This window comes from Lampetra fluviatilis, chromosome 4, assembly GCF_964198595.1.
Source record: "Lampetra fluviatilis chromosome 4, kcLamFluv1.1, whole genome shotgun sequence".
Lineage (NCBI taxonomy): Eukaryota > Metazoa > Chordata > Hyperoartia > Petromyzontiformes > Petromyzontidae > Lampetra > Lampetra fluviatilis.
Genome location: NC_136278.1, coordinates 31,066,477 through 31,091,554, shown reverse-complemented (window position 1 = coordinate 31,091,554; position 25,078 = coordinate 31,066,477). Strand labels below are relative to the sequence as shown.

The 25,078-nt window shown below is 51.4% G+C and overlaps 1 protein-coding gene across 2 annotated transcripts in view; it reads left to right on the top strand.

Moving 5' to 3' along the window:
- The window catches only part of MIB1 (MIB E3 ubiquitin protein ligase 1), a 74,491-nt gene extending 51,050 nt beyond the window's left edge, over positions 1-23,441 (top strand). For both annotated transcript variants that reach the window (XM_078855996.1, XM_078855995.1), the window contains exons 13-21: positions 7,597-7,729; positions 8,216-8,302; positions 8,925-9,053; positions 12,302-12,483; positions 13,068-13,263; positions 14,216-14,294; positions 15,234-15,362; positions 16,278-16,381; positions 18,511-23,441. In XM_078855996.1, coding sequence (XP_078712122.1) covers positions 7,597-7,729; positions 8,216-8,302; positions 8,925-9,053; positions 12,302-12,483; positions 13,068-13,263; positions 14,216-14,294; positions 15,234-15,362; positions 16,278-16,381; positions 18,511-18,651 — 1,180 coding nt within the window. In that variant the 3' untranslated portion in view covers positions 18,652-23,441. The remainder of the gene's footprint in view (positions 1-7,596; positions 7,730-8,215; positions 8,303-8,924; positions 9,054-12,301; positions 12,484-13,067; positions 13,264-14,215; positions 14,295-15,233; positions 15,363-16,277; positions 16,382-18,510) is intronic.
- The last annotated feature ends 1,637 nt before the right edge of the window (positions 23,442-25,078 follow it).

The following is a 25,078-nucleotide window of genomic DNA, read 5'->3' as shown; positions in this document are numbered from 1 at the left end:
ATTTCTCTTGAGCCTCACTGCCCTGGTCTGTGCTTGTGCATGTGACTTTCACTTTCATTTTGTTTTTTAATATGTCTTTTCACGGACCAATGTAACTAAATTGAAAAGCAACTCCCGGCCGCCGCGATGTCCAGAAATGTAATTAGGAGAGACCATCCATCCTGGAAGAACCGCACACACGTGTGCTTGTTGTGTATAATAGAATACGCCAGCGCGCCATGCGCGGTGTGTCCGTGTATATCTATGTACGTGCGTACGTACGTGTGGTCGCGCGTGCACCTCTGTGTGTGTGTATATATATACGTGCGTTGCACAGATTATTAATATATATAAAACAACAAAAAAATTTGGGTGTAAGCACTTGCTTACTCGGCCGCTGCGTGCATAATTCATGAGCGGAAATGTGACGGGCGACGCGAGAGCTGTGGCAGCGGCGGCGGGCGGGCGGGCGGCCGGCGTCCGCGAGCACGTGATGATGTGGCAGTAACTTCAGGAAAATGTGTCGCTCGCTCACTCCGTGATTTATGGTCTGTCTCCCGCAGTGTCGGCCGGGGGGGGATGAGGGTAAGTGAGGCGCACCCTAGGGACCACTTTACGCTGCTCCCAGCTGCGGCCGGGTTGGGTGGTGGGTGGGTGCGGTGGAAGGTTTCGTTTTAATATAGACATTTCTTTTGGGGGGTGAATTTTCTTTTTATGTTTACATCTTTGTTGGGGGGAGGGGGGTGAGCACGGACGCGCTCTGTATGCGCGCGAGTGTTTTTTTTTTAACGCCGTAGTTTATCGTTTTTTGTTGGTGGGACGTAGCCGATACGGGCAAATATTAAAATGCCCTCTGGCCTGCATCTGCCGAGCCTCTCGGTGACGTGTGGCGGCACGGCGGAGTAAGAGGCGGGCGCGCGCCGCCGCCGCCGGGATGTTCAACTCCCCCGTTGACGGATCGTCTCCGCGCCACAGCAACACCCCCCCGTGCAGCAAATTACATTACGTTATAAATTTACATGAAGTGTGCGTGTAATAAGCTCCCGGACGCGGTTATTGGAATGATATCAGTGTCTCTGCCAGCGCCATATTTTGTTTGTTTCTTTTGGTTTTTTAAAAATATTTTTTTGACGCTCGCTCGCTCGCTCGCACGCACGCACGCACGAGCCACTCGGGTGCCGGTGGATTTTTGGCCGATAACCGGTGACTGTTATCTTTCACCCTCTACACTGAGTGATGGTGCGGTGACCTTGACTCGACTGGGTTATAAAATTTCGCACATTCTGTGTAAAGCTCGCGTTGGTATATTTATTATCTCACGGCGGTGCAGGTTTTTTTCTTGCAACTTTCAGCCGCCTATCTTGTTAAGCGTCTGCTTTTGTGACTGCAATGAGATCCCGTAAACCCCATCGCGGAGCCCGGCAATTCTAAACGCGGATTTTTTTTTTGGTGCTTTTTCCTGCGGATCTCGTCTTTTACGCACGTTTTCTTTTTTGTTTGCCGGTAATTGTGTGTATAAAACACTTTTTCTTTTTACACGGTGATTGCATTAAATAGGGCTGTAGATTACAGCTATCAGAAAGAATAAAATAGGTTTTAAACCCAAGCACTGTGCACTCAAGCATGGGGGATTAATTAGACCCTCCATCGTATTTATTGGGCTTAACCCCGTTCTAACTCACCCCCCGTTGCAGATCTAGCCCATAAACGTCACGTGGCGGCCGCCGCTGTTGAGTTCCCCTCCCGCCGCGATGACGGCGGTGGTTTCTCTTGTGCGTTTTTTTTCCCTTCCGTTTTTTCCCCGATTGATTCCTGCCTTCCGTTGCAATCCCTCCATCATCTTTCCCGTCCTCACCATCTCCCCCCCCCCCCCCCCCCAGGTCTCTTTTAAAACTTACGAGGTTAATTGCCGCGACTCTTCCGTTTCGACGCCGGATCGATCGGTTCGCCTGGCTCGGGAGTGATTGAGCGTTGCGCGCAGCTTTCCGTGAGTTTTTAAAGAAAGCGCCCCCCTCTCTCCCCCTCCGCCGTTCCACTATTGTCCCGCTCTCCGTGCCCTCCTCCCGCTCGCGCCTCCTGTGCACCACCCCCGCCCCTCCACCTCGACGCTCCCCCCACGCTCCGCTCCCAGCGTCCTTTGGGGCCGGTGGCGAGGGGTCGCTAGGGTTGCGGTGAAATTTTGGTCGCTGAAAACGAATTTAACGCTGACAGGAATCGAGGGAAACTTGCATGGGGCATCATCGATTATAACCATACCATCGTCGTCGGTGCAGTTGGGTGTCGTCGTTACAGCCAAAGGGTGGGTGAGACATTTGGTAATTGAATTGGTTATGCAAACAAAGGTCCTCGGGTTTATTAATTACTCTATTGATTGGCGAAATGCACAAAGGATAAACACGTGGCAGGGGACTAGGTGGTTAATGTGGCTTCTGGGCATCGGGGTTTAGATTCTTCCACCGGCTCTTATTTTGTTGTGATTGCGTGCGTGCCACATTCGCATTGCGCGGAGTCCACGCACGTGCGCAGAATGGATGTAGCCATTTGGCCCCCTCTCCCGACGACTCGGTGAGTTGTCACGGTTTGAATCCGGGAATCTGTTAACCTCTTCGCATTGTCGTGATGGATGTAGCGGCCTCTCGTGGCTGCAGGGATCATCCTAGCCCTTTTCATTCAACAGATACGAATAAAAAAAACGTCGATTCCCTACGCACACTAATTGACGGGTGTATTGTTTCGCTCGAGTTGCACCACTAAGTAGCATAGAACTGCGTAAGTTGTAGGAGCATTACCCAACTTCATTGCTCAAGTTCTGTCGTATATGCTGATCAGTCCAATTCCCTTTAAATATTATAACTAATTTCTAATATAATGAAGCCGTTAATCCTGCACAGATTTAGCTGCTATCAGTCCACTGCTGGAGTTGGGCCTCCAGACACCGTGTCCAGTCATGGCGGGTTTCGTGACCATACGTCACCATGATGGCCATTGCTAGTTGGTTAAAGATCTCATTATTGCTCGCCGCTGATGTTAGCCGCGATGGAAAATCAAACTCCGGTCGCCAGGTTAACGGAGCAGTGCCCATACCTCTGGCCCACCCCACTGCTAAACCTTCTGTCGGGCTTTGGTGTTTGTAAAAAAAACGCTGCTGCATTGTGCATTAATTTAATAAGTAATTTAAAAATGAATCAATCCACAAAAATGACTTCTTGTGATAGACATCTCTTCTGGGAAGCCTTTGTGTTTGGCCTCAAAACAAACAAAGCCATTGCAGCATTAAATGCAGCAAAGGTTTCTTGTCCTGTGCGGAATTTTCTCTTGACATTAACTGAAGGGTGATACAGATATATTGAGGGGACCCAGGCAGATTGCATTTGTATTAACTGCAAAGGTAATGACTGTGGTGACCCGAAATGGCCCTGCGTCTGCAACTAAGTCATCCGCCCGAACATTTGTTGTTTACCGTGGCATGTCATCTTTCTGAAATGTGCCGTGAATATGTAACCGTGCGCTCCAAAAGTAATGCCATCGTAAAAAACATGCACGCCACCCCCGAGTTACAACCACCAACAACACCAAGGCCACCGCCACCACCACCATCGTCACTGCCACCGCCGCCACCACTGCTACTACCACCACCAACGCCGTCACCACCATCACTGTAACCGCCGCCACCATCCCTATTATAACCGCCACAGCCACCACCGCCGCCAGCCACTACCATTACCATCACTGCCGCCGGCACCGCCGCCCACCATCGCCGCTGCCACCGCGATATTTTGGCCACGTGCCGGTAGTCGCCCCCTGCGCAATTGGAAAGCAAGCAGAGGTGACACGCAGTGAGCTGAGCTGCACGCACTGAGGGCCGTTGGTACGGGTGTAACCGAGGTGTAACGATAAATCGATCATCATTGATCAATATAAATTCTTATGCTTGCTATACAGTGCCACCGAATAGCGGGTGGAGTTAGTCATCAATGTTTAAAAAAAAAATGATGTAAGTGGGGTGGGGTGGTGGCATGCGTGGTTGGCGAACTGCGCTCTGAATCCAGATGGCTAGCATCAGTGGCAAGAGATGTTTGAACCGGTCCTGTGCTCCACCCTTGAGCAGTTCGCACTGATCAACATGGAGAAATGTAGTACAGGTAGTCCTCTACTTACGATGGAGATGCGTTACGACGACCCCATCGTAAGTCGAAAATGTCGTAAGTCGAAGATGGCCTAGCCTACCCAGGAGTCTTAAAGAATGGTGATAATTTAGCAAAACAGAGCAATTTATCGTGGTAACCTTAAAATGAAATCGCTAAAGCTACGTATCATACACACATTGAACGTATCGTAACGTATCATATTGTACTGTACTCGCCAAGATTCTGTCCATCGTCTGCATACTTGAACGATGTTAGGTTGTTGATGGCAACTTTGTCGAATCGCTATCGCCATCGTAAGATCGAAATATCGTAAGTTAGACCATCGTAACTCGGGGACTACCTGTATATATATATAGTATATACACAATAACTATCAGAATCTTTATTTAGACTGGAGGAATCCGATGAGCTATGAAGCTCTTTGTCACAGATGTCCAGTAGGGGCGGGTCAGCAAGTTACAACAACAAGCGGTACAAAAGAAACGATAGGAGTGCGAAATGGAGAGTTAAGCGAGTCACGAAAAAACAAGTTTACATAAATTCCTGCCGATTTTTCAACACCAAAATGCAAGCAAGGGGAACGCAGTAAAACGGCAACAAAAAGAGTCCAGACCAGGCCAAGACAACAACAACACACAGTCCCTCAATACAATTAAAATAGAACTATCGGTACACGGGCGGCAGGGATCAAATTCGCAAATCACATTTGCGAATGTGACTGTACCCGTCGCCAATCTTCAGCAGCATCCTGTGACGGACACGGCCTGTGAAGGGCTTCATCCAGCAATGGGTTGACAAAGGGCTGTCGGTTTTTGTTACGTTATATTATTTAATACTTTAATACGCTGAATGTGGCTCCATGCCTCGAGTGGAATCAATGATTTGTATTGTTTATTATTTTCTGTTTCTCTTTCGTGAAGTTTTGTCACCCGCATTAGCATACATGTAACATTAGCATTTAATTTGCACATCATTTACACGAACCATAATCAGAAGGGCAATTCGATGGATTTGCCATGAGCATAAGAATCAGTTTCAATATAAACCAAGGCATTATTACGCGCGGAATCACTAGACCCTGAGATTTGAGCTCAACGACACTGAAAATTGCACTTACCCGCTCATGTCAGTGTATAGAGGGTAGCAACTGCTGATGCTGATCCTGCTGGTGCTGATGATGCTGCTGCTGCTGCTGGTGGTGATGATAATGATGCTGGTGGTGATGCTGCTGCTGATGAAGCTGGTGATGCTGCCGTTGCTGCTGTTGATGGCGATGCTGCTGACGGTAATGATTATAAAATAACCATGCTCCCCTTCATCTCCCCCCCCACCCCCCTTTCCACCGGACGCGGCTCGACACCGCTCCTCCATTCCGGCAGCAGCAGCAGCAGCAGCAGCGTAATCCAATAAACCAGGGATCGAATTACAGGTCGTGGCTCGCTGTGCTGCCGCGCCGGGCACGAGGGAGCACGCCGTTTTACTTTTCTTTGCGGGATTTTTCCTGTTCCGTCGCCTCTGCCCTCGAATTTTGCCAGAATTGACATCTTCCGAACGAGGGCTCAGCAGTGCCCGCTCGGCTGTTTCGCTGGGGGACGATGGGGTGGGGTGTCTTCTGACTCATTGGAAAGTGGAAACAAAGCGGTTCGCTTGCGTAAGATCCGTTCTAATGCGCATCTTCAATGTTTTGTTAATTGTCGTCATCGATATTATCATCCTGTTATGATCTCGCCAATGTTGGTGAAGGCCTCCTTGTACCGCGTTGGTCACGGGTAGGTGGGGGGTCGTGTGACCATACTTCACCACCCTGGTCGGTTTGGATTGGTATAGCCCGGGGACAGTAACCATGACCGGTTCATGTATTGCTCGTCACTGATTTCAGTCAAGGGACGGGACTCGAATCCATGTTGTCCGTTTCGTAGCCCGGTGCTGGTGCTCGCTCTGCCAAATTCGATTGTTACAGATGCTTAATGCTCTCATACTGTTGGAGGTTTGTACGCGGTTGTCATTGACCTTTTATGCTCTTGTGTGTAATGCAAAAGTTTTATTTTTTCTCCCCTGGTCTCTCTCGTTATGTGCGTTTCGATGGGCCCTTGCATGTTTAGAAACGGCGAATACGAATTGCAGTAATGCTTGCGTATACATTACACCCGGAACATCTTGGAGCGCAGTTTTTTTTTTATCTTTGGGGGGGGGGGACCCCGTAATGATAGCTTGTCTCAGCGAAGTAAGGAAAAAAAAACAGAAACGGTCTTAGTGGACTCTCGCCCGCTTATAAATAAAGGAGGGACAGTTGGTCTCGGTGGGGCAGTTAGGATGTGAAAGCTAGGGGATGGCTAGCCTCCATGGGCCCCCTTACCCCTTTCTGAATACGGTGGCACATGGATGAATGAGTGAAGAGTGGAGTCCTCCCCCAGGGTTGGAGGGGATCCGTGTCGTCTGCGACGCGTTGAGAGTGACGCCGGAAACGCATCCATCAGGATGGAGGGGCAAGCTGCCGTCGGTGAGAAACGCGGAGCCGCCGCTTCTGCCGACGGCGTCGCTCCCCATCGCTGCTTTATTGTCGCATCGCAAATGCCGCCGTGCACTGAAAGCTGGGTGGGGGTAGCCCATTGCGATGCGCAAAGGGCTATAAATTACCTTGATCTGGTCTGCCAAAACAGCGAGTCTTTCCCGTGAAAAATGACGCCGCGATACATTTTTCTCAAACTTTATATATATTTTTTAAACCAATGACGAGGTGTGTGGACACGTCCCGCCAGAAATTCGTGTGCACACCTATCCATTTTACTATTTTAAAACACGTCACGTTTCACTGTTGTAAATGCTAGAATGAACAAGCAGTGGAACGGAGTCCATCCTGTGTGCCTTCCCCCTTCTCCACCGACCTGCACTGGCCGGCGTGACGACATGGGGCCAAACAACCCCAGCAATGATTATTGTTTTTTTACCATTCTATCTGGCAACAAAACTGACACCTTTTTTAGAAGGAGTCATGTTTGCATACACCACAATACCTGCAGTCATAATGCAAACAAGAAACATAACTCTGATAATGTATGCACTGTCCTTGAAGTTTATTGGTCCACACCCGAGACAGCTTACCTTAGAGCCTAGTCTCACATGGGTTGGACCAGATGTAAATGCTTACCCCGAGCTCTCATACTCTGATGGTGCATTGTCTTTTAGTTGTGCGCCTTTTGGCGTCATCTGGTCCAACCCATGTGAGACTAGGCTCTAAGGAAAGCTGTCTCGGGTGTGGACCAATCAACTTCAAGGACAGTGCATACATTATCAGAGTTATGTTTTTTGTTTGCATTATGACTGCAGGTATTGTGGTCTATGCAAACATGACTCCTTGTAAAAAAGGTGTCAGTTTTGTTGCCAGATAGAAGGGTAAAAAAACAACCCCGACAATGTAATAGAAGTAACGTGTGTGTGTGCGTGCGTGTATGCGTGTGTGTCCACGCAGCGCGGTGCGGGTGCTGCTCTCGAAGCTGCCGCGTCCGTGGATCGTGGACGAGAAGAAGGACGACGGCTACACGGCGCTGCACCTCGCCTCGCTCAACAACCACGTGGAGGTGGCCGAGCTGCTCATCCACCAGGTGAGAGAGGGCCGCCCCCCCCCCCACACACCCCACCTTCCACCTCCCCCACCTCCCCTCCCCCGACTTCACCGAATATGACCCGCAGCTACACGTGACCTAGCGCTTCGGAAACAGCTGCCAAACGATACTCGTCTTAGCCGCACTAATCGGATGCTAGAGGGTGATAGTTTTTACCTGGTAGAGACTCCGCGTTTAAAATTTCAGCGCGCCTATTCACTTCTGTTGATGCAGAGGGGGCTATTGCAGTGATAGCAATGACCGAGATGTGTTCAATACATGGACCCCCCACCCCGAAAGGATGGGCCGCACGGAGATGGAGCGGGGAGGTTGCCGCATAAACCAGATTTTACTTGATGACGGGTCGTCTCTCTGGCCGGCTGAGCCCAGCTGACCGCCGCGCGCTTAACCTCTGCAGGATTGCGCCACGCAGCACGCGACCCCGTTGTTTTTTGCGCTTGACGCCGAGTGCTGTTGTGCTTTCAGGGCAGCGCCAACCTGGACATCCAGAACCAGAACCAGCAGACGGCGCTGCACCTGGCGGTGGAGCGAGAGCACACGCAGGTGGTGCGGGTGAGTCGAAAAACAACGACGACGAACGACCGCCGTCGGCCACCAAGTGACGGTGGCATCACCACGGCGATTGTGCGGTGACTGAGGTGTCACCAGCTCTGCTAGTTGCTGGGCTACGGGGAGCGGGGAAATTCTGTTGGTCAGGGGACCCCCACTTCAGAATCGGGCCATTACGCCGCTGGAACAGGAGTCCGCGTGTCGTCAGTTGCTCGGTGTTCTCGTGTGAATTCTTGTTTATTTGTGCACGTGTGTGCATGTGTTCCTAGTTTTTCCATGTGATCACATGCGTTTGTGTGTGTGTGCGTGTGTTCAGCTGTGGTAGTGGGGAGCGGCGGTGTAGTGCACTACGTATGAACCCGGTGACCAGAGTTCGATTCCCCGATAACGATCCATAACAGTAGCAAATACTTGAACTGGTCCTGTGCCTCGCTTCGGTTAACTCGCCCATAAAAGAGAACCTGGTGTGTTGTTTAAACAGCACCACGAGGGAGACAAATGCGGCCGGGCGTTGTGTTGGCCACCCACCCTCCTCGTGTGAGCCTTAATAGGCGCTCGCAAACGACACTCGCCCAACCCGAACGGTGTGTTGAAAGCTACGCGCGGCATCTGTGTCTTTGCTCAGCTGCTGGTGCGTGCTGGGGCCAAGCTGAATGCGCAGGACAAGGATGGGGACACACCGCTGCACGAGGCCCTGCGCCACCACACCCTGTCGCAGCTGCGTCAGCTGCAGGACATGCAAGAAGTGGGCAAGGTCAGTGTCACCCCGCCGTCATCACTGCTGCCGACGACGATGTCGCCACACTGCTCCAGCACCGTTTTATTCCCCGCTTTTCTCAATTTGAATCTCGTCCGGACCTGAGGTGCGAGGTGACCAGAAGAGGGCGAGTGACATTTGTGGCTTCTTAAATGCATCTGTGCGGAGGGTTTGAGTGTCAGCTACTTCCACACGACAGTGTTATCCAGATATCCCAGTCTGCCCCCACATTATTATTATGATCTCACGGACTCCGCTCATTTTTTATTTGCACGTAGCTTACGCCACTGTTAACGTCGCTGACGCTGCCTATTTACCTCTTTCACGCCAATTGTCATCATCGTCAGTCCTTGCAGTTCCTTTAAGCAATTCTCGTGTATGTTGCTGCGCCACAATCGCTGGCAGTGCCTTGGTCATTACGACTCGGCCTTAATCTGTCGTGCGCGCGTGAGCGTGTGAGCGTGTGTGCGTGAGCGTGTGTGCGTGTGTGCGTGAGCGTGTGAGTGTGTGCGTGTGAGCGCGTGTGTGCGTGTGAGCGTGTGAGCGTGTGAGTGTGAGCGTGTGAGTGTGAGCGTGTGAGCGTGTGAGCGCGTGAGCATGTGTGTGTGTCGGCATGTGTTGCTTTTCGTCCGCTCAGCGGCTTTGCTCACAGTTGGAACTATTATTCACTCGCCTCTCATCTGTGCCATCCTGAGGATTCCCTTCCCCGCAGATGTGTGACTCGTTAACCTTCACGCTGGCAGTGAGAGTGCTCTCTGGGAGTGCATAGGCACTCAAAATTCTTATTCTTTTTACATTTCACCAGGTTTTAGATTCCCCCCCCCCCACCGCCGGCCCCACCCCGCCACCACGACGAGTGAACGTGTACTGCCAGAAACGTTCATGCGTGCATTTCTCACAGTTGTTTCCCTCTTCCAAAGGCCTCGCTCTCACCAGCAAGATTACAATTGAAGAAGCATCTGTCGCATAATCTTATGCGGCACCCCCACCCCCCCCCAAAAAAAAATATTGAACGTTTTAAGCAGCAGTAGTTTCTGACGAAGTTAGATTTAGTTAATAAATAACAATAGTAATGCTACATGACCGTGTGGTGGTGAGGTGTTGCTTGAAGCTGCATGTAGCTTAATCTCGAAGGCTCGTGTTTCATCGCGGGCACGGAGAACAGATCGTGGCGGCACCTGCCGTGTACACCTCGGGTTTAACGTGAGCGAGCGAGGGGGGGAGGGAGGGAGGGAGAGAGAGGGGTGGAGGCAACGGGTAAAGCTGTACTGACAGAGTTGTCGCGCACTGTTGACAGCTCCCGCTGCGCCAACGTGCACACACAAACACCTCCCTTACGCGCGGCGACAAAAATCCGATGGAGAGTTAAAAACCACCCAGGGAGTTAACGCGAGTATCAGGCAACAAGTGTGAGGCTTCGCCGGGAGGGATGAGGAGCGAGAGAGCGAGCGAGCTGCGCTGAATCCGTTCAAGGACGAGAACCATCGCCTGCGCGTGCGGCGGTCACTCGGCATGCACGCGGCGCGGTATCGGTGACTCACGTGCCGTGACACGGTCTGGCACCGTGCTCCCGGAACCGTTTATGGGCTCAGCCGTGCGCGGTGGCGACTGGAGGTCGAGGGGGTCCGTCGCGGTGGTGTCGGCTTGGCGGGTGACTTCCCCCGCTTGTCACATCCAGTTTACGTCCGGTGGGCGATCGATGAAGCCGAACGTGCTTTTGGCCCCTGACCCTGCACCCTCTCCCCGTCCCCTCCCCGTCCGCGGCTCCCTCCCTCCCCTTTTCCCCTCCCTCCCTCCCTCCCTCCCTCCCTCCCCTCCGTCGCCTCCCTTCCCCCCACCTATCCTCCTGTGCATTTTCTAGTTGCTGGCAGCACATATCTGCAGAGTGCCTGCCTTGCAATCATGGCTGTTGTTTTCTACTCGCTAAGCAGTGTCTCACTGCACAACTGTATCTCCTCTGCCAGCCTTGGGCCAGTGATTGAATTTCCACATTGCTATGGTGGGTGGTCCAGTGTCATCAACTACTGTTGATTTCATAGAAGGGATGCAAGCTGTCATATTTATTTTGGCAAATATTTCGATTTGTATTAAAATATGTCTCCCACAAAAAAGGAGTGGCCCTTGGGTCTAGGAATTGCAGCAAATCCGCAGATTTCTAGTGGCCACTGCAGCTTCCAGCGCGGAATCGATCTTTGGGCGCTTGCGTGATGCGATGTGGCCAAACACGGCGCTCCCGTGCAAAATATGAACTTGACCCTTTGCGTGGAGTCTTCAAGACAAGATTCCTGCGGGTCCACGACAGCTGCTGCCCTCTCCCCCTGGCCTCTCTACATGTCGCCGAATTAGTTTATTTTATATCCAAGGCTTTGCCATCTGCGGGGTGCCCTAAATTAACGATTTCCTGTAGAGTCCTGGTAAGCAAAATAGAGTTCACACCACAAGCTCCGGTGACACCTCCGCATGTTTGTCTCTGTGGCGTCACGATGCTGCCCTCTACGGACCGTGGCCGAGCTCGCACGGAGCAAACGGCACGGCGCGTTGATCGAAATGGACCGCGACGTTGCCAGGAGAGTGTGGGTTTCGCGTGAGGAAGCTGCTGAGTAGTTACGTAATGGGTTTTCTTGGGTATCCATTTGAGGCACGATTGGCAGGAACAAAGCCGTGCATAGCGTACCGTCCTTTGTTCAAGCCTGCTTTACAGTCTGCTGCCAGGCTTCTGTTTTTTTTTTATAAACTTTTTCTTGTGGAGTGTCGTGGTGGTGGCGGCGCAGCGAGGTCGCGCACTGCGCTGTGAACCCCCGTGGCATGAGATCCAGTCCCGACCGTGGCGATCGTCAGTGGAGAATGATCACTGAGCGAGTCCTGGCCTCGTTTTCACCAACCTGCAGTGTCGCGCAAACCCCCAATCGCTGGCATGCTGCGGGAAGGCCTTCATCCTAGATTGACAAGCTAATTTCTTTAGAGCTGCTTTTTGTGTTTAGTTTGTCGTCCTTCCCCCGCACCAATTACATTTATAAATAAAGTAATTTATGCCTTTAAATTGAGCCCTTTATATATTTATATCCACCATTGGATGTATGTTGAACTTCTTTCGCGCCGTACGTAGCCAACCACGCTAATCTAGTGGAGGCCCATCCGAAAGCGGTGGCATGAGCAAGCAATTGCAGGGCTGCGCCCCTTACCTATGTTGAGGACGCGCTGTAAGTCCCCCGCCACGTGTGTGTCCCACCCCCCCACCGCTACAGCTGCTGATGGGACTCGGGAACCAGGGTGCGGAGAAGAAGAACTCTGCCTCCATCGCTTGCTTCCTGTCCGCAAACGGCGCTGACCTGTCCCTGCGAAACAAGAAGGGGCAGTCGCCCCTCGACCTTTGCCCCGACCCCAACCTCTGCAAGGCGCTGTCCAAGTGTCACCGTGAGAAGAACAGGTGAGCAGTTGGCCGGTCCACGTTACCCACGGCTCGCGACTACAGGGCAGGTTTGAGTCACGGTCATATCGTGTGATAAGATCAGATGTGTAAACTTCTGTGGTTGAAACTCATACTCCACTGGGCTGGCGCGATTAGTTGGGCTGGGGCGGATACGTGACGGTTGGATATACGACATGCTGCTGTGTTTGTATCGGCATGTTGCCGTGCTGTGATGATTATTGCACTGGATTCGATCTTCCGGCGCGGCAGTTGAAACAAATGGGGGGGGGGGGCTTGTGTCTTAAATTCCTCCCCTGCTTTTAAACGGACTGCTTGGTGGACAGCGAGTCAATCCATCGGCAGGTCTCACGTGTGTTGGAGAAAAGCTTGGGTACTCCCCCACCTCCTCCAAAACGTCCAGCCGGCGTGTAAGATAATGCAAAATTCCTGCATCGGTGCTCTTGAGAGCCACCTCTAGCGGAAGGCCCTTCCGCTGAACCGGCGGGCGCGAGCAAGCGATTTCAGGGCCTGCGCCTTTTACCTTTTCTGTACATTTATCGCGTCGTCGCTGTGACTCGTAACCGACAACTCCGCCGGCGCAGCCCGCAGGCGTCGTGCCGCAGCCCCTCGGGCGGGGGGGAGAGCGGCGGGGAGTCGCACGAGGAGTGCATGGTGTGCTCCGACCTCAAGCGCGACACACTCTTCGGGCCGTGCGGCCACATCGCCACGTGCTCGCTCTGCTCGCCGCGCGTCAAGAAGTGCCTCGTGTGCAAGGAGCCCGTGCAGTCGCGCACCAAGGTGGGGTGGGTCGGTGGGTCGGCGGGTCGGCGGGTCGGTGGGTCGGTCCGGTCCAAGGGAGCAGTGCACCGCCACCACCAGAGGATCGGTCACCCAGGTCACTCGTGCAAAATTAGATTTGTCCCCGAGTCTGTTCAAGGAGTTCTCTCTTTGCTTGGTTCAACAAAAAAACACCTTGAAACTTGACACGGCACCAGCAGGCGGTGAGGGGGGGGAGGTCCCAATGACTTGGCTGAAAAGAAAACACCGTGGCCCAAAACAGAGGGAACCACATTAATTTCTCGACTCAGTCTTATCCTCCATCGCATGTTAATCAGTTAATTAAGCAATTCATGAATTAGTACATTCGTGCATAGTTTAGTTTTCTAATTAATTCATGAACGGCTTAATTAATTTGTGATTATAGGATGAGACGGAGTCGAGGCATCCCTGTGGTGCCCTCTCCAGTGTGCCACGATTGCTTTCTTATTTTCAGTTCCGTCATTGGTTCAGTTTTGTTCATTGCGTTCAAGTTGCAAAATTCACAAGTCAAGTTTCAGTGTCGTTTCGCTTAGCCAGGTGAGAACACACAAGAGACCAGGATGAGTCTCATTCTGCAAGAGTCACCCGATACCATCCGAATGACAATACGAAGATCCATGTGGAAAATGTTTGTCTGTCAGCCACGGCACTTGTGTTGGACAGAGCCGAGTGAGGCCTCATGTTTTCACCACGAGGTGCCAGGGATGTGTATGGTATTGACGATGGTGATGTACGGTACACCTAGGGATTTTGATCTCCAGTGGAAACAACAAATGTGTGGGTTGTTTCGCCGCCTGCCGCATAAAACGCCGCGTCGCACCCAATAGAGGGCAGTGCCTCGCGAGGCTTCGGATCCTGCATCCGTAGCAATTTGATTCACGATCGTGGCTTATAATAGAATCATCCCGTCCGTGCGCGTGCGTGCGTTTAGATCGAGGAGTGCGTCGTGTGCTCGGACAAGCGGGCCGCCGTTCTCTTCCAGCCGTGCGGTCACATGTGCGCCTGCGACAGTGAGTATCTCCTCTCGGCCGCTCCCGTGAACGCAGCCAGCGGCCAGCGCTCGCCGCCGAGCGGAGTGGGGGGGGGCGGGGGGTAACGCCGGTTGCTCACGATGGTCGCGACGTGGATCCGGCCGCACCGCCCGCTCGTGTGCCCGCTGCACTTTCGATAGTTGCTCCCTAGCACAACGTAAAGTTACCCCCAAGAGCCGACGAGATTGTGTGGGTCATCTTTGCCTGCGTGCATAATCAGCGGTTCGCACTCTATTGACTTGGATCAAGGAGGCCTGAGTAGGGTGGCCACGATCCGGCGATACAACGATGAATCGTCCGATTTAATAAACTCCGAGTGTTTGTCAATAACACTATGTGTGTGTAGCCTTAAAAGGTTTTCCCTGGTTTTCCAAACTCAGTGTGACCACGCAGGCTGGGATACCTTTGAGAGGCAGTGTTTGGACCGTGATATCCCCTCCACTATTCCAAATTCATTTGTTTTGTATTGTAAACCGCATTCACTCTCCGCTGACCCACGTTTAGAACCACATTTTCACCCACACCCTATCCCTGATCCAAACCTACTCCCTTTCTTCCCGATCCGTATCGTGACCTGCACCTTAACCACCCTCTTGACTCGCGTGAAACCCACACCATCTCCCTGCCTTTCTCTACGACCCACACCATGCCCTCACCCACACGTTAACCCACACCTGGACTCACACCGTATTGCTGATATTTTCAGTGACCCCACACCTTTACCCACACCCCGCCAATACTGGGCGTCTGTGATAAAGAGCTTTGTAGTTCATCGGATTCCTCCTGCCTCAACAAAGATTCTGACATTGCGGAACCCACGCCTTCTCACTCTGACGTTCTCTGTAACCCACACGCCGACTCGCACCCTAACCCCGGACACCCGCCGCCTGTGCCCTGCCGCGTCCGTGCCGCGCGCAGACTGCGCAAGCCTCATGAAGAAGTGCGTGCAATGCCGCTCCACGGTGGACGTCCGCGTGCCGTTCAGCGTGTGCTGCGGCAGCAAGGCGAGCGACGAGGAGGAGGAAGAGGATGAGGACGACCCCTACAGTAAAACCCTCCCGCCACCTCACCCGGGCACACACGCACGCGCTCGCCCAGATTCCCCCGCCCGCGTACGCCTCTGTTGACTGGTTGGCACGAGTGTCGTTCGAGGGCACCTGTTGAGGCCAGCACGGCGCGCAAGGCGGGGTGGGGGGCCACGGTAAACGTTCTTGGAACGTTGAGCCAACGTTGGTCCAACCACGTGCCAATGTTTGCCCAGCGTTGCCTGTTTGTACTGCGGTGCGGCCAATAACGTGCCTGGCTGCCCTCTTCGTCTGGCCTGCGCTGATGTTTACGCACCGCAGAAGGCGCTCGTTTGAGACTTGAGTCCACCGCGGGGAGACCCTGAACTAGTTCAGATATCACTGGCCACTGTGACTGAGAATGGAACCCAGACAAAGTTTTCAGAGCGCAATGCAAGAACCACTGCTCCACTCACGTACGCACACATGCTTCATGTACACACACATATAGGTACGAGCACCCGCACACACACACATGTACGCAACCCACTCGGGCACATACATTTAAAGAATGAATTGAACTCATTCTTTGAGATTCCAGTGGGGATAGACAGGACATGGGATACCAAAGGGGTTGCATCCTGAAACAAAGAGGGCAACAGTGCCACCTTGTGGCAGAGAATGGCCCAAAAAGAAGCACTCAAAGAATGACCCCTCTGAAGTTCCTTCATCCATAGGAGAACACCTCTCTATTAAACTGAAATTGTTAATTCTCAGAACGGGGAAAAAGCAAGAACCAACTTTACTGGGGCAGCTTTTTTGGTGCCTTCATTGGCGCCCAGGCGGAAACCATCGGCACGCTGCATTTGAGGGAACCGCTGTAAAACAAAAGAGCTTGGTAATGGCTTTGCTTTGTGGGTAATCGTGCCGTTGTACTCGCGTGTGTGCGGCAACGCAGGTGGCATGGGAAACATGCAGCCGCTGCAGAAGGACAAGGACAACACGAACATGAACGCCGACATCCACAAGCTGCAGCAGCAGCTGCAGGACATCAAGGAGCAGGTACGTGGACTTACCTGCACCCCTCCTGCACCAATCCTGCACCGGTCCTGCACCCGTGCTGAGCACACGCCAGTCTGTTACGGCTGCGGCAAACACTGTAATCTCAACACAAAGCGACTGTGCGGATTGGAAGAGTGGCCACAGAGATCTGAAGAGAGACGAGGATGAAAGAGAAAAAGAGACGGCGAGAGACGTGGACAGAGACATGCAGAGAAGAAAAAACAAGACGGAAGAATATATATATAAAGATGTATATAGGAATACAGTTGGACAGATGGACGCAGTGAGAGAGAGACACACACAGAGACACACACACAGAGACACACACACAGAGACACACACACAGAGACACATACACAGAGACACACACACAGAGAGACACACACACAGAGACACACACACAGAGACACACACACAGTGACACACACACGGAGAGAGACAAAGAGAGGGAGGCTAACAACTGGAGGTCCCCAAAGAAGCAAGTGCCTTGTGCACACGCACATGTTGGTGCGCACATATTGGCTACACTGGGCAGAGTAGAGAAACAGTGTCATGTGACTGTGAACAATCTCAGACTTTGTCACCACTGATGTTCGCCGTGGGTGGGAATCGAACCCGGGTTTCTGGGTGGAGCGCAGTGCGCTAACCACTGTCACTGCGACCTCCCCCCGATAAGATTAGTGTTGAAGTGAAGATGTGCGCATTCAGGTTATCGATTTTTTTTTTGTCATCGACTTGAATTACTTTCGGCTCGGTTTTGTCAAGTCTTCTTTTTTTTGTGATCTCCATAGCCAAGGTTATTGTACAATCTGTCTCTGTTACATTTGCACACTTCATGCTCCTCTCTAATGTGTCAGCTCTCCTCACTCACCCTCTCACACCCACCATTCCAGCTCACATCTTCCATCACGCACATCAGTCTGTGCGTGATGGCGGGGGGTCGCTCTCATTGCTTTTGTGCACTCGCCGCCGCAAAGCCCAAACTTTCTCTACCAGGCCTGTACTTTAGCCTCCCGGCCATGAATTACATCCATATCAGAAACCGTCACTGTAGATTCACCTGGTAGAGAGAGATGTAGTATTTTATCTTGGAGATGCATACGTACGTACTCGCATAAGCAGGCTACGCTCCGTTCTGTCTAACATGAGTATTGAGCTGCTGTTAACGTGAAAAGTTGGGAAGTCACGCGTTCGCGTGGATTCATGTAGCAGCTTTCCAAAAGGCGTTCGTCTTCGAAAATGTTTTAATTACCAGTACGAAAGAGGAAGGGTGGCCGTCAGGGCAGATCTGCGTTGGATGTTGACAGTCGCGTTAGCTCCGCTTTGCTTCTCGAAGATTTGAGCGGCTCGTTCATCAGTTTGGCCCACGTTCAACAGAGGAAGCCCCTAATGGCAACGCAACTTGACGCCGCTGGGTCCGACAGTGAAGTGTGATGCGCATCATTACGGCGCACTGAAGGGTATGCATCATCATGGCACTATTGACAGCACTGAACTCTCACTCGCTTGTGTTTGTTGTGTTGTCGATGCAGTGATGTCACTATAAATTAACGCTAATGACCGTTAGCTTCACTTGAACTTTTTTTTTACGGACCTTCAAACTCATATTGGATGGCGCTAAGCACAGATTCAGTACAAATCCACAATATTAGGGCTGCTTATCTTTTTTGGTTTGCATCATAATTTAAAAGTTACAAAGCCTACACTGTACATCATCTGGATGCATGTTTGTATTTTGATGTTTTATACACACACAGTGCCTAAGCTGGGTTGAGCCTGGTTAGTTCTTGGATGGGTGACCACCAGGTTGTCATAGATGGTCGTGGGACTACGTTGCGGGCAGCAGAGGGCAGTGTGTAAAACTCCAGTGTTGTATTGTACTTTGCTCCAACGTCTATGCTCTCCGCTTTCACCAATGGGAACTGACCAACGTGATGGCGAACGGTCAAATAACTCAGAGTTTTGGGTAGGCCCTCGTTCAATTGTAGTTTGACAAAAGGGCTGTACGTGCGTGCGGGCATACATACACTATATGCAGCAATCAAAATGCGTTGTGTTCTTCCCTTTTCCTCTTTGCAATCTACCCCCCCCACCCTCCGTTCCATCCCCACCCGCCCTCGGACACGCAGACCATGTGTCCCGTGTGCCTGGACCGCCTGAAGAACATGATCTTCCTGTGCGGGCACGGCACGTGCCAGCTCTGTGGGGACCGCATGAGCGAGTGTCCCATCTGCCGCAAGAGCATCGAGCGCCGGGTGCTGCTCTACTGAGGACGCTCGCCCGCTCGCCCGTACGCTTGCCCGCTCGTCCGTACGTACGCTCGCCCGCCCGTTTGCTCGCTAGCCCGTCTGTCGATACAAACCCGTACGTCTACACCAAGCGCACGCAACACTTTGCTCTTTGAAAAATCCCCCCCCCCCACCCTGCGCCCACCACCCCCTCCTTCAGAAGCACGTGCGCGATTGCTGACCTTATGGCCGGACAGGCCGGACAGGCCCGAGTGGGCGCTCTGTGCTTGGGCGGTGGTGCCAGCCGTGCGGCGATGCCACGCGTGAGCTGTGCCTTACGCGCTCACTCGCTGCCTAGGGCGGCGGTTCACGTCAAACGAGGACCTCGTTGATTCCTCCCGAAGAGAGAATAGAGCGTCGTGCAAATTCCCAGTAGGGGGTGGCTGGTGTCTCCCGCCCGCTCGTTGGCACACAGGCGCGTAGCAAGCCGCGTAGCGAGGCGTGTAGCGAGCCGCGTAGGCAGCCGTTTTGCTCTGCTGCGTCCCCATCGAGGCTGTGGGAGTGGCGATGGGGGGGGGCGTCAATCCCATGGTATTCAGCCCTGCTGGGATCACGTGTTACAAATGTACACCAAGTGCCGCATTACCCCCCCCCCCGCCTGCAATCAAGCTAGGCAAAGCACCAGGCACATCTACGATGCAGTCGGATGACATTCGTTCAATGAAGCGTCCCCCGTGTTGGCGTTTGCGTCGCAGTCGGTGCTTGACAGTGTCGGTGTTATGGCTCGGCTAGTGGTCACTGTAGCAGCGCTTCGTGCAGATTGGCTATTTGCCATTCGTGACCTATCGTGGGCGTGCTTTTTTTATCGTCAGGACTTTATTCTCGGCCCAGATTGTGACAAGAGTGTTCTCAACGGGTGTTCTTGGTCCAGCAAGCGGGGCAATGTTAGCGTTGGGTGGCGTACAGGCACGGTGTCCACTTCTGAGGGTCCCGCAAAGTCCAGAGTAGGTGAGGATGTCAGATGCAATAGAAATGGCGGGGTGGGGGGCGGAACGGAGTAGATGGTGTTTCCGGGTGAAGCGGAGTTTGTGTGTCACAAACCTGAGAGCCTCGTCCCAAGCACTGATCACCGCACAAATAAATCTCTCCGTAACAGGAGTCTGTATGTGCTTCTGTTTCAAGTCATATTCGCGTTGGGTTCACGACCAGAATCAGAAGCCCTATCTCGACTGGATGAATTCGAAAAGCTATGAAGCTCTTTTTCGTAGTTGTCCAGTCGAGGCAGGTCAACAAGTGACACCAACACACAACACAAACAAGATAGAGTAAAGGTAAGCCAGTTGCTATAAATAAAGTATGTAAGTACAAATTGCCTTATTTGTCAACACTAAATGCAAGCTTGGGCAAGGCAGCAAAACAACAACAACAAAAAATTGTCCCAGACCCCACCAAGGCAACAACACAACCCATGTAACCCAAACGGGATTCCTACATTTCTTATTTCATACCTTGGGCTTGAATGATAGGAGTTGCCCTGTAATTTACTGGAGCCACAATAAACGTTGTGCATTGTCGCCTTTCGCAATGTTCTGAGTAGGTGGTGCGGATTCTTGTAAAGTTGTTTGGGGAGCTCAAGTGAAAGCTGCTGCCTGGGTTGGACGCAAGAGCAGTAAAGATGCCCGTTAGGTAACGGAGACAACAGGAAACTTGCTGCTTATACATCGCAGCCTCGTTCCGATATCTGGCCAGCAGATACCTTCGCAACTGTCAGTAGCAGAACTTGTAGCGTGATGCAAACTCCGCTTGCGGCAAAACGATGGGAGCCGCCGGTGGATGAACACGTTGGTGAAATGTGGCACGTTGGGCTCTGTCCTGGGTGAGTGTCTTCTCTGTGCGTCTCGATGACAGTGTTGGTCCACCAAAGTCCTTGCCGGCGCTGAAGTTACTGCAGACTTTGATGGCCGTGTTTGTTCCGCGTGGAAATAAATATTCCAACTCGGATCAACGGGCTTGAGAAAGTAAACATGTATTTTAACAATAGAACCAGCAAGTTAATCCACGTGCATACATACTGAGCGGCGACCTTCTGGCTAAAAGCCACTGCCTGGTTTTGTACCTATGCATTTGACCAACTCGTGATGGTGCACGGCTAAAGACGCCATACCATTGCCGCATCTCACAGCACAGTGCATCTTCTACCATCCCCCGTTTTGCAACACCCAGAAGGACCTTCACTTTTCATCCCTCCGCGCCCACGTTGCTCTTTGGTGCGACTCATTTTGTGGCTTCCCACAATTTCACACGTTTGCTCAAGAGCCAAAAACACGCTTATCAGGACAAAGACGGGTTCTTGAAGCTTGTTGGCATTTTCAAACTGCACCCCGGCAATAGGCTTTGGGGACGTTCGAGTTGAAGCTCCATTTCTTCGAAGCCCCGTCCCCTTTCGCATCCACCGTCATGGTCACCAAGCCACTGCTTTCCAGATAACCCCACCGGACCAAGTCTATCTCTTCCCACGATATCTGCTGAGAACAACTGCGGACTTGCGTTTTCATTGCTGCTGCACGACTTGTTACTATACTCTTTAACAATCATGCTTCTTGTTCAACATTGTCCAACATTTGCAAACTGTTCATTTGAAACATCAGTTCTAAACATACCAACAGTTTCCGTTTGCTACAAAATGTCTTGCCCTTGAACGTTTATTCCCAAAATCAAGCGATCGCAAATGGGGTTCATCTGCACGTACTCCATATTCGCAACAGACGGCTGCTTGTAGCGGCATTATCGAATACCAATCTACTCTTTCGTGCGGGAGCTTCATTGCTTGCCTCGAAAGATCTCTCTCCTGGCAAGATATTTTGCCAGCGTGCGTTATTACTCGGTCACGCGGCGATACCTTACGCATCTTCTCGGTTCATCTTCGGATAACTTCGAACTGTCACAGATTTTACTTTCATACAGTTTCTGGTTACCATCAACCGAGCCCATCTTTGCTACGAGAGGGTTGTTGCCTGATGAAGACAGATTGGGACGGGAGGTCAAAGGGCAAGAGGGCAAAAAAAAAACCACGTGAACAGTGATGCAACGCGCCCCGTAAGAAAACTCTCCGACGTTGTGTGCACAGAGACATGCACACCATTTATTTTTTAAGCCTCATGTAGCACGTTGTATAGCTAAACGTTATGTTTAAAGCGTTCGTGCATTCGCGTAGTTAAGCTTGTGTGACGCGTTAATTTAAGTGTTATCTCTCCCCCTTAAGACCTGTGTTACATTTAAACAGTTCAGTTATTGATTGTGTAAAGGTTGTTTCGACTGCTGTAATGCATTTGTAACCATGCTGATGATGCTAATGATGATGAAATGTGAAAACGGTTCCCCTAAGGTCTGTTCGTGTGAGGCCTTTTGCATCGTGCGCGGAGTAAGTGCCCATCACAAAGATTCCGCTTCAAAAACACAAACTGGGCTACCGGGCATCTGTCTGATCAGCTGGTGCTGCAGTTAGACTGGCCACATACTTGGTGCATCCTAAATCTCAACTTCATTGCTAGCTATTGAAGTATTTACGTTGCGCTAAGGATGTGATGGCCAAAATACTGGATCAACCGAATGCGGCAAATGCTTGGTTGCCCGGTGGCCAGATTCAACTGACTGCTAAGGTGGGGTGGGTTGGCTCCTTGCCCGAGCCCAGTATTTCCAAAGCTCCAGTCCATGTGACCACCCCATGAAAGTTCTCTTTCTAGTGCGTTCCATGTGCTGTCGCGTGCTCTGTATCGTGGTGGGACGCAGGCATACACGCGCACGCAAATCCTAACACAAATGATTATACTTTGGTATATATTGAGAGATTGTGTGTACGTCTCTATTTTGATTGGAATCGTTGCTGTCAATTTCCCGTGAGACGTGTTTATCAACCATCAGTCACGTGCAGCGTGAAATGTACCCAATTTGTATTTGAACAGCATTGGCTTTACACGCAAAGTGGTGGGTCGCGAGAGCTTAAAACTCTGGAAACATTGTCCTAGCCCCTTTACACTGCTATTGGGTGTTTGAATGGATGAGTACAATTGTTTTGAGACTATGAACACCCGCAGCCCGGACTCATATATTCACAGCTTTATACACGACGCCACAATCTATGGAGCGTTGTAGTTTGCAGCTTAGTCCATATCGGCCTCTTGAATCCAGTGTCAGTACGGCTTTCATTTATATAATGGGATGGACATCATAGCCTACCCTTCTGCTGAAACTCAAGACGAGCAAAAGAGTTGGAGGAGCATTGCTACCCCAACAACAACAGAGTACAACTGCTGCCACCAGGGGCTCGTGGCAATGCAGGGTGAGCGCTGTAGCCTTAGGGTGGGTCCGCACTTGATCACTAAACGCAAGTAACTTAATGTAATGGGCAATTATGGGCCACTGATAAGTTGCGTACCGCTCTTATTCACTTGGGTGAAGTTTGGAACGTTAAGTGAACCAACCAGTGGCTAATCGGGATCGGGGTAATCGGAGGGTGAAGCCAAGGGTTTTTGAAGCAAATTGTACAAACCACGTGGCATACCATGTGACCATAGCATGTACGTGCCACTGTTACTGAGCGAACAAGTTTCGCATGAAGGCAACGTGAAGTTCATTTAACGTTTGTCAAAGATCCAGTGTGAACCCATTCTTGAGTAAACGTCCTAGGCGTACGTTATCGGATGGCTTTTAGGAACCGGTGTGATGATGCGAGACGTTTGATTATGTTCAGACTCGGTCGCGTCTTCAATGCTTGTGCGAACCCCTAACGGATCACGTATTCTCTATAATGTAATAAAATACGTTATCATTGAGATGCCGCCCCCGTGTCTTCGCTTGGGATGAAGAGGAATGTTCACTGCACCTGTGTCGTCACCTTCATCTCCCCGTGTGTTGGCGTTCAAAAGTGCTTTAAAAGTAAAGTTAAATTGCCATGAGCCTATGTACATCGTAGGACCATGAATTTCAGTGTGAATGCAAAGTCTGGTGCTACTTGTTTGTTCCACAGTTACATTTAGTTCCACGGATTAGCTACACCCACACGTTATTTATTTGTCAACATTAAATACTAACTGGCAAGCTTTTAACGTGAACTCTAACCAACAGACACAATGAACTGTAATGGTTGTAAAGAGTGGAATTAATGTAATGCACTGCTGCCTGTTTATTCACAATATTCTCGATTCTTCCTTAAGAACCGAAGAGTGTATTGTGGCGTTGTCATTGCCTATAACATGATTGTTGTTCAAGTTTTCCTGCAGTAAGAATTAGTCCCCTCTCAAAACTATTCCAATACCGTCAACATCATCATCATCATCAATGTCACGAACAGCCACTAATACACATGACCAGCGGTTTATTGTGGTGACGTCCACAACAAGCAATCACACGTGACCTGGGTGTGGTGATCAAGGCCCGGGCCGGCCCTAAACTTCCACGGCGAGGTGGTGCCACGGACGGTACCAATGTGGGGGTGGGGGGGGGGTGGATTCTTGCGGGTTCGTCCCGGTCTCATCCTATGGGCCATGCGAATAGCGAGCCGGACGACTTGGTGTGGCCAAATCGGTGATCTGGAGGGAGGGGGTGAATAAAGAGCGAATTAAGTCTTCTCATCGTCAAAATTCAAATGTCGGGAAGTCTCAAGACTCCGACTTTTCAGAATATGATTATTTATCCTGGAGGAATCCGATGAGCTAGAAAGCGCCTCTTCACAGATGTCCAGTAGGGGCAGGTAAGAACGTTACAATCAATATACACAGAACACGATGGTCGTGAAAAGTAGAGAAAGTGCAAACAAATCGGCCAAACACAATGAGCTGGTGAGGCCGAGTGAGCTTCCCAGCTGTTTTACGAGGTCGACCACAGACCAAGACCGCTGGCAAGTGGCAGCAGTGAGAGGAACATTGCAGAGATGTCAATGTGCCAACTTACGAGCGAAAACGAAACGTGTTGACACGAAAGCCATGCCAAATACGCAGACTCCGCGGTGCTGTTCCGATTGCCCCGGATGCCCCTGGGGCTCGGTGTGGTTTCTCTTCCCCGTTTGCCTGCCCTGGTCACCCTCACCACCTGCAAACCCACCGTGGGTCCTGTCGAGGTCCGAGAGGGCCTCTTTTCAACCCCTCTTAAAGCAGTCCAGCCCAGCCGAGCTCTTGAGCGCACAGCCACTCCTTAGCGCAGCACGATAGCAAACGAAGAGCCACCAACTTTTGCGAAATACACTTTAAGTATAACACCTAAAAAAAAATCACAACAACCACATTAACCAACTCTCTCGCGTCTAACATGAGACGTCGCCCAACTCCGCACATCGTTTCTTTTTTTCCACGTGGCGTCAGGTCGTAAGCGGTGCCGGATTCAACACATTCCTGCGGAGGGAGCTGGTAGGAACGTTGGGTTGCTCCGTCAATGGCCAGGGTCAACGGCGGCGTGGTGTATTCCGCAAATATGC